Consider the following 10,214-nt stretch of genomic DNA (forward strand, 5'->3'; position numbering starts at 1 on the left):
AGTTCTGCAATCCTTTGGTTACTGCTGCACCCTTGTGGTGTAAAACAGCTTAATACTTAGAATAGAATAGAATAAAATAGAACAGAACAGAATATAATGTATTACCACTTAGATCAAATTGTGAGATTTGATGAATTTTGGTGAAACATCTATAGGCTATTCTATCTATTGTCACTACTTGTTCCATTTCCTTGAACTGGAAATAATCTTTAGTGAACTAGTATCATCATTTACTTAGACACTACAAGTGTAATTGAGTAGCTGATATTGCTGTAGACGTTAGCGCTTCATAATTAACAAACCGATAGTCACTTGTCTCCATCTACAGGCGTAATTCAACAGTAGGCTAGAGAGCCACTGAAAAAAACTACATGTGTGCTTACTGATTGATTACAACTGTTACTTATATATAAAAATATTTATATGGTAGTCAGACATATATAAATATATATGGCAATATTTTGTCAGAAATGTAGGCTAGTTACATCCTGTCTTCTTGTTACAGTTAAAATCCTCATTTCAATAAAATGTAATAAATATTGTTTCGCCAGGTTAGGCGACTGATTATTAATCACTCATACCACTTAGATCTAAGTGGCAATAAATGATATTCTGATGCAGGGAGGAGATCCAGTCAGATGATTAAGCCCAATTTTTATTTCTGAACAGCAGACAGTCAAATAATTCATTTGATAATTCATCAATAATCAGAACAGTTAAAATCACTTCTAATATTTCCAAGTAAAATATAATTAAAACACTCTGAGTATAATATCTTAGCCTAAAGATAATTAAATTTGGTTGTGAGATCTCTCTTTGAAAAGGTTGCGAAGAAGCAAGGTCTGAGTCGACTGACCAGAACAGAAAATATATAGGCCTACTTCTACAGATGCTTATCAGCACAGGGCTAACTTCCTCTTTCCGATCTCATACGAGCAAACCCGAAAGACAAAGACATATCTTTATTTTGTGGTTTCACACATTGAGGCGTACACACATTGTCTCGTACCCCAAATGTGTCAGAAAGTTGTTAATCTTAATACAATACACAATACAGAACTACTGCACATGTCTCTTCTGCAAGATGTTCAGCTAAGATAACATTCGTTTATCACTTTATTCTGAGACATTCGAGCATTCGTGGTCTGTCTGTTGAAAACTTATAGACTCTTGACCTCCTTTAAACTGCTATAGCTTACAAAAGTTCACCCAAAGTCAATCAGCTACATTTGAGGCATAAATATGAATAAAAGAAAAGCATTTAACATACATTTCAAATGATACTAATGGTAAACACATCAAATGATAATACTAATCAGAAACACAACAACATGATATTAATGATTTCTTAAATAAATGATTTTTAGGATCTAAATGATTAAATGCTAAAACATAAGCAAATGATAAAACATAATCAAGAAATATATTTTTCCCTGCTTCATCATATTAAGCTGTTTTTACACCACAAAGGTGCAGCAGTAACCAAAGGATTGTAGAACTTAAAGATAAAGATAATAAATATAAAGTCTGCTGTCAATAAAATGATTTCAAGAGAGAGTCGCCTACATACTTGTTCCTTTTACTCTTATTTTATGTAAGATTATGAAAAGTGTCTCATCGTGAAATGGTATAACTTACAAAACAAGTCAGGAAGTCATCAGACATCTTCAGAGCCGCTGCTTTCACTTCTATTCACTTCAGCCGTGGACGCATCTGAGCGCAGTTGATCTCTGTGACAAGATCTCGAAACTTCAGCTGATCTTTCAGATATGCAAGATGAGAGGATACTTACTTGCAATACTTGTGGTCCCACTTTTGAAACATTGCATTTGCGGTAATGTGGTGAACTTTGATGGAGACATCAAGGACTTTGTAGTTGGTAAAAGTAAGTTGTTCGTTCTTACTGACCATCGACTATATCAGATGAGCCTCGATCTTTCTGAGGAGAAAAGGAAGGACATCACTAATGCCACTCATCAAAATAGAGTCAACATTCTAGTGCCTTTTGACGACAACGACACCCTGATAACCTGTGGGACCTTTAGAGATGGATACTGCGAAGTTCTTGATCTGAATGACATTACAAAGAGTATTTACTATGAAAGTATATCGGTAGGACCGAGACAGAATGAGAAATCTGTTGCGTTCATAGCAGGTCCAAGTACCAGTAGGTACCTTTTGGTTGGGAAAAAGGACGAACAAGCAAAACCTCAAGATCCTTATCCTGTTGTTAAATTGTGGAACACTTTACAGTCTCAAAGTGGTGGGATTTTCAACTACATAGAGGACGGATTAACCCCCTTCATCATGAGCACCGCTAGAGATGTGGAGTTTGTTGACGGATTCCAGAGAGTTTCTCCCTCAGAGTCCTACTTATTTCTCAACGCAGAGACTGACTCGGAGAGGAAAGTGCACGTCCTGTGGATGGACAGCAATAAAAGAAAAAAGAAAGAGATCTTCAAATCCCTACAGGCTGCAACGATAGAGTGCTGCAATGATAAAGCTCGTCCAGTGCTCGTCTCCTCCACCGTTATTCCCTCAGGGAACGGTGTTATTTGGGCAGGAGTGTTCAGTGCGCAGAATCAGCAGGATCCGGAGAACACCGCGCTGGCTCTGTACGACATCAGTACAGTTCGAGGCCGAGTGAAGGGTTTCTGCGCTACTGGTGAAAAATGTGATTCTGAGGTTGGAAAATCAGCATTTATGTGCTCAATATAGGCTACATGTTTTTTTTTTTTTTTTTTTTTACAAATGTTTAGGCCTAGTAGTTCTACTGATTTGAGTTATGTATAATAATTGTAATAGAATATATAATATGTTGCATGAGAAAACTTAATTTCACTATTCACCAAAGTCATAATATTTTTGTTCTTTGTGTTGCAGAGTGGTAGTAACCTTCAGCCGCTCTCTGTGGTGTTCAAGTACAGCTCAATGTCATCAGTGGCAGCAGTTAGAAGTGGATCCTGGATTGTGTTGCTCATAGGAACCAGTGATGGACAACTGATAAAGGTCTCCTTCACCTCTCAATAAGCTTTCATTTCTAAATTCCTGCCCTCCATTTAATCTGTTGTTTACCTCTGCATTTGAACTACTATACAATCACAATTTATGATTTGTATTTCTATTTGTTGTTAGCTGGTTTTGGATGAGAAATTCACACCAGGCTGTCCAATAGTGCTGTACAAATCTGATGATGAACGAGCAGTGCTTCCCAGAATGCACTTTGATCCAGTAGATTTCAAATATATCTACATCGCTGTGAGGAAAGAAGTGAGTTTTAGAAATGTGCAATTAACAAACAAACAAACCATTGGCAGTATGTCTCTACTCAATCGTGTTACATTGAATCATCACACTTATCTCTTTCTGCTCATGTTTTTGATGTAGCTCAGAAGAGTGTCTGTGGTTCAGTGTGATAAATACAGCTCTCTGAAAGACTGCAGAGCTGCTCTGGATCCTCTCTGCGGCTGGTGTGTGAACACACAGAGGTGATCTGCCTTTATCACATGGGACTTTTCACACATTCTGCATAGGCTGCATCATCACCTAACAATAATATGCCTAATGATTTACTGTTGAACAGTCTTTTAAGTTCTTATCATGTATATGGATATGGTGAGCAGTGCAAACAGATCTGTACGTGATATATTGATGATGTTTTTATCCAGATGTTCTACTCAAAATGAATGCTCAAATTCTTCATGGGTGTCCATCCCAAAAAACTCTCTTAAGACACAGCTGCTTTCTTTTCAGATGACAGAGAATTCTTCTAGAAAGGTAGAGGGTCAGAATCTGAAAGTATTTATCATAATTTAGGGAATATATTTAATAAATAATGTATATGACTACCAAACATTGCCCTCTCCTACACAGATTACTCTACATCTAGCCTTGAGTCTGGAGAGCACAGGAAATCCCGCTTTCTCATGTTCCTTCACCACAGGAAGTGTGAATCTGTGTGACGGGTCTGATCTGACTGCAGTTTTCCCAGACTGCTCCTGTAGTTTTCCTGAGCACATACTTTATACTGGAGGTTAGTTTTCTATTAATGAAGTTGTATGTGCGCTATTATACAGGACATTTTTGTAGTCAGAATATGATTTTTTTTATATAACATTTTTGATAATCTATTCAGTTTCAGAAGTCTCTGCTACGGTTACCATTAAGGATCAGAAGATCACAGAGACACTGACACTGAGGAACTGCTCCAGTATCACAGAAAACACAAATGCTTCTTATACACAGTGAGAAAATGAAATTCAGTGTGAAAAATTGCATAGTGCAGTAATGATAACACAGAGCTTTATAGATTATATTAATACATCATATGTGCATGAATGCAGGTGTGTGCAGTGTGTCTCATCTGGGTGTCAGTGGTCCTCTTCCTCTCAGCGTTGTGATTGGACACATGGAACTGGACCGCAGTTACTCATACAGGTGAGACATGCTTCATTATACGTATATGTATTGGGAAATACGTATATGTAACCTTTATAAAGATTCAATATGATATTAATTCATTGGTAATAGCTTAAATATCATTGTGTCGACTGAAGAAAACTCAGGAAGTAAATGAACCGCTCAGTTCTCTCTCTTTTTCTACTTTTTAGGATGCATGTAAAGATCGATGCTCTGAGATTATCTACAGAGTAAGTGTCATACTATTATGAACCCAACTTCACAGAATAGGGATGTTGTTTCTTGTTGAGTATTTTGTTTTGCTTTTACTTTTTCTTAGGAATCATTTGCTCATAATCTTCTCTTAAAGGGAAAATGTATCCAAAAATGAAAATTCTGTCATAAAACTTTTGTTAATCTTAAACTTTTGTTAATCTTTGATAACCAAATGAAGATATTTGTAATCAGAGAGATTTCTATCCCTCCATTGACATCCACAACTATTACTTTGATGCTTCAAAATGTTCATAAAGAGCTTTTAAAACTAATCCATATGGATTGAGCGGTTTTGTCCAAATTTTCTGACAGATTTAATTTTAGGATTTTATTTAAAGCGATCAAGTCTCTACCGAAAATTTGGACCAAACCACTCAATTCATATTAGTTTTACAATCTCTTTATGAATTTTTTGAAGCGTCAAAGTGGTAGTTGCGTAGCTGTCAATGGAGAGACAGAAATCTGTCCGATTTCATTAAAAACAAATGTTCATTTGTGTTCCGAAGATGAACGAATGTCTTATGGGTTTGTTATGACATGAGGGTGAGTAATTAATGACAGAATTAAAATATTTGGGTGAACTAACCCTTTAAAACAACAGTAGTTTTCTTGTACATCATATCAGCAGCAAACAATGTGTCAATCATCATGCTTTTTAAATGATATATAATATATTTTTTATATTTACAATTATATATTATAATTTTTTATTATCTAATTATCTAATTTTTTATTCTAAAAAATATTTTTAACTTCTGTTCATTAAAAATATTGTGGTCATATTAAATAATATGTATTTAAAAAAAAAAAAATAAAAATTTTACGCCCTTTCTTTACTGAGTGCAACTTTTGTGTCCTGCAGGAGCCAGAGATTCTCTCTCTGGAGCCCAACAAGATTTCTGTGCATGGCAGAAACAATGTTTTACTAAGAGGAAGGAACCTGGAATCTGTCATTAAAATCCATATTCAAGGGGATCTGGACTGTATTTCTAAAGAGTGAGATTAAGTGTGTTTGTGTTTAGTCGTATTTATGAATGTGTGTAGATTAAGATAAATGATATTGTATATCTGTGCATGAATGTTTCCCCTCAGATCTCCAGTGTTTGATCGCTCCAACAACACTTTAAGGTTCAACATTCCTCCCAGTGGAACTAAAGGAACAGTGAAAGTGTGTGTTGTTACTCCTGACGACCGTTGTCATGGTAACAGTATCATCACTTACAGTTCCCAGCCCAGCTGCACAGGAATACAGCCCACAGTCTCCTGGAGGAGGTAAGAGCTTTCAGACCACTGGTAGAACAGCTTCCATATCCCATCAGTGCCTTGAGATGAAAACTGCTCATTTTAAATACTTAATCAAATGTCATACAGCCCATTTTAAACACAGAATTTGCACGAATGCTGTTAATGTGGGAAAATAATATAATGTAATGTTCAAGTGTAATGATCTGCAGAGCTACTGTTGATGAAAAAATAAATAAAATAAAAAACCCACTCATATGCAAGAAAGGTCAGGTCATTTCCATGTTTTGTCTTTGTTCTGAGAGCTGCAGTCTGTAACGGTCACTTTGTGCATTTACAGTAATTTGAGGTAGAATGAGAACTGCACATGTGCGTAGAGAGTGTGTCTGTAAAAGATGTGAAAGGTGAGCAGGAGAAGAGATAACCGCTCTCCCGACTTTTGTACACTTTACTTTATTTCCCTTTCTATTTGTGACCAGAGTTGATACGCATCTCTCATCTCTCGAGCCTCTTTTCCTCCGACACCACATATTGTTTTTTCTCTCTGGGCAACAACATCTCAACTTTGTGTTACAAAGTTTACTGACTCATGTGTGAACAAGACTAGTCTTTAGTTTAGTAAGAGCAAACTGCTTCCTAACAGCCAGACTGTTTTCATGTTTTCGGCAGGTTTTACTTCCATTGGTTGCTGAAACATCTTGAAATTTGTGTCTTTGTGTTTATGTGTGTGAAATATACATTCAGGAAAGTTAGTGGGAGGAATTCAAATGTTAATACTGTACTTTTACTTTAACATTGTTTATTATGCATTATTGACTGAAATTGGTTTTAATATCTCTTTATTCAGTGGTGGAAGGAAGATTCATGTTCAGGGGAGCAATATGGAATCTGTGGAATCAGTTATTGTCCGTCACTCTAATAAAGAGCTTCAAACACAATACAGCAGAAGCTCAGGGGTAAGACTGACACACAGAAGTCAAAGGGTGAATTATGTCAATGAATCAAGGGGATAAAATCTTTAATTAAAGTCATATTGGAGTCATATTTTTCATTGTCTCTCTTTTCTCAGGGCGTTTGGTTTCATTCCCCCCGTTATTATGGCAGTGGACTGTTAAACTTATTATTGAAAGCTGTGAACTCCACTATTGACTGTGGGTATTTGTCCTACGAGCCTGATCCAGAATTCACATTCACCACCTTACAGGTGGCCAACGACCTACTGGTGAACATTCAGGTAAAGAATTGCTAAAAACTGAGCAAGACCTGAACTTTTTGAGTTAACACAAATTCATCTTGTGGATCTCTATTTCTCAGAAAAAGGCAGATGCATTGACCTTGAGTATGAGTGAGGTGAAAGTGACGGGTCTACAGGGAGATCAACAGTGTCAGTGTGTTTTGGAGGTGTTTGAGTCCAATGCCATCATCTGTAAGATTAAAGGAGAATCAGGAGCCGTCACAGATGTGGACTCAATAACTGTACGTCTGGTTTTTGATATCTTCAATTCTTTGTTAAATTTATAAACATGGAAGTTCATAATTTGACTTGATAAATGCTGTTAACACTGCTGTGTTAAGTTTACTTTAAATCTTATTAAATCAACTTTATGAGATTAAAAGACATTGCTTTTCATTTTCATTTAGATCATGATTGGGAATCATGTTCTCAGGATGGGGAATACAAAGCATTTGTTCTGCCTCAGTCCACAGAACACACCTGGCCAAGTGTGAAAGAGCAATGAAAACTGAGAAATTTCTTTGAAAAAGGCTTAAAATCATTATTTGCAGTTTGAATTTTCTGTTATATATATACATTTCATAAATTAACATATCAGTAAATTATTCAACTTTAAAGAAACCATATGTAAGAAATGTATTTCAATTAATCATAAAATGGCCCTGATATGTCACTAGACATTAAGAAATCATGTTCATTTCATATACTTATATCACTGACAACAGTAGTCCGGCCAGGATATTGTCTTTAAAAAGTGAAGTTGCAGCCCTCAACTGATGTTGATGTTGTCATGTTGTGTTTTGGCCTGATGCTCCACCCTCTACCTATCTACTAATCACGAAGTCATTAGTGTTTCTGCATCCGGGTTGCCAGCTCTGCTCTAGTTACCACAGCTGCAGCAACAAAGTGTCGGATAAAAAATTATAATTACTTCGCAAAACATATCTAATGAAGCATAAACATAATTAACAGAAAAAAAAACGTACTGTGTAGGACTCGTCACTTGCCATTGGAAGCTCCTTGTAGCAGCCTACGTTCCTGCTGGATCCTGCAGCCTAACTGGCAACCTCAAGTCAGGGGGGAGGGGGAGGGGATACACCGCTCTACAGCAATTTGAAAGTGATTACAATACCAGTTTTGGCCACAATCTTACATACGGTTCCTTTAAATAAATAAAAATGTTTTGTCATTGCTTTAACTATTCAACAACGTGCGTTCAAATATCCTGTGAGAGCAATCCTGAGACTGAACATCAGGTGGCGCTATACACTTACAATCAATGCAAAGTTCCTGCAGAGGACTGGTTTGTTATTTACGGTTATTTTGTAGGAGAATGCTTTCATTGATTCTTTTTCATCAAACACCTACACATTTTTTCTGTCATTTTTTGTTATTAATCTGATAATTTATGTTATCATTATACTGCCTTACACCTCATACTTACTAATAAACATGCCAAACATGAAATCCTTTAAAAAAGAGTCTTGTCTGATTTAAATGAACAAGCACACATGAACTGCAAGTCACCAGCACACATGTCAGAGAACACAGCGTGGTTGCTCTAAAATAAAATAGAATAGAATATAATTTGTCTATATCTCTAACATGATATAAACCTTAAATATCTTAACACTAAACGGTCTTCTAAACACAGATCTGAATTGTTCTGTATGTATCATCATCACATGTACTATGTTGTATACTAAAGATTCCACATTTTTAACAAACATACCAGCAGTGCATAACATTTTTATATTTCATTGTAGTGCCTTTATATTTCATACATTCAATAACATAACATATACAAAAGTGTGCAAATATCAGCCTAGTTCAGCTAAGCTAATATTATTATTAGGCTGTTTTTGTTGTTATTATCATCATCATTATTATGCCAGATGAACCGATGAGTTAAATTCTGATTTTCAATGTAAAGAATTATGTTCTTAAACTACTTTCTTTCTGCATTTAGACCTATGCTTTTTCTATCGTCTGCGAAGTGTGTGATATTTGTGTCCAGTATGATATTTGTTTCATATTGATTTTCAGAGCCTTACAGTCAGGACACTAATACGAATGTTATTATTAAACAAGTTGTTATACAAACTATGTGGAAAAAAATCTTACTTCATAAAAACCCCTTCCTGTTGATGTCATCAGATAATTTCTAAACCGTTTAGGCCTAATCTACTTTTTAATTGTGTGCTTCGGTATACAAGGAACGCAGATCTTTTTTAAATTTATTTATTTTTATTATTTATTTATTTTTATTACATTTCACTAAAGTAACTTTTTGGATTGATAAATGTTTCATAAAGTAAGCTACAATTTCTCTGTATTTAAAACACCCCACCCTCCTCTCATAGCACTGCTTTCACTTTCACTTACTTCACCCGCGGACAGGCCCGGATTAAGAATTCAGAGGCCCCTGGGCACAATGTCTTGTACAATTACTTAATTCTATTTAAATGAATACAAATATCAGCATGCTTTTTATTGGTTATTAGGGCTGTAATGATATGCGATATGAAACCGAAATCGGACACTCAGATCCACAAACCTGTGTCGCGGTGTGAGAAGGCAGAATCGCGAAACACCCCTTACAACTCCCAGAGTTATCCTTCCCGTCCAGATCCAATGCTACCACATCTTTAAATTACTATTAGTATTATTTGAAGTTAACATTATAAAATTACTGGTTAAACTAAAGTTGAGGATAAATTGGGCAATTCCAACGTTACGTCTGCAGTAAAAACTTGAAATATAAATTCTCAGAAAATGCATTTACTACCAATATATTGAAACTTCTGTTTATATATCCATACTCCCTTAATAAAGGAGTCCAGACATTAGAAAAATATTAGTCTACACATGCGTTTTAGATTTAATATGAGGGAAATACACATGCGTTACGGATGTGACAAAAAATCTTTAACTTTTAGGTGGAAAAATCATTTTAATCAATGTTTCATCAACCAATTGCCTGGATTTAATAAATGATAAATAAGTAAATATAGCAGACAATAGATAATCAAGACACGGAGGCGCCGGCGCGTGAACTGGAGCT

General features: G+C 35.7%; 1 protein-coding gene across 1 annotated transcript; it reads left to right on the forward strand.

Annotated features, from left to right (window-relative positions):
- Positions 1 to 1,686: 1,686 nt before the first annotated feature.
- On the forward strand, positions 1,687 to 7,873 carry LOC311288944 (plexin-C1-like). The gene is made up of 15 exons (XM_084406635.1): positions 1,687 to 2,685; positions 2,884 to 3,009; positions 3,136 to 3,270; positions 3,388 to 3,488; positions 3,669 to 3,777; positions 3,874 to 4,033; positions 4,136 to 4,244; positions 4,344 to 4,437; positions 4,611 to 4,649; positions 5,537 to 5,670; positions 5,767 to 5,946; positions 6,764 to 6,872; positions 6,986 to 7,150; positions 7,231 to 7,392; positions 7,558 to 7,873. Exons 1-15 carry the CDS (start codon positions 1,777 to 1,779, stop codon positions 7,642 to 7,644), a joined length of 2,619 nt encoding a protein of 872 aa, XP_084262761.1. The 5' UTR covers positions 1,687 to 1,776; the 3' UTR covers positions 7,645 to 7,873.
- The last annotated feature ends 2,341 nt before the right edge of the window (positions 7,874 to 10,214 follow it).

The sequence above is a fragment of the Rutilus rutilus genome, assembly GCF_951802725.1.
Source record: "Rutilus rutilus genome assembly, chromosome: 4".
NCBI classification, from domain to species: domain Eukaryota; kingdom Metazoa; phylum Chordata; class Actinopteri; order Cypriniformes; family Leuciscidae; genus Rutilus; species Rutilus rutilus.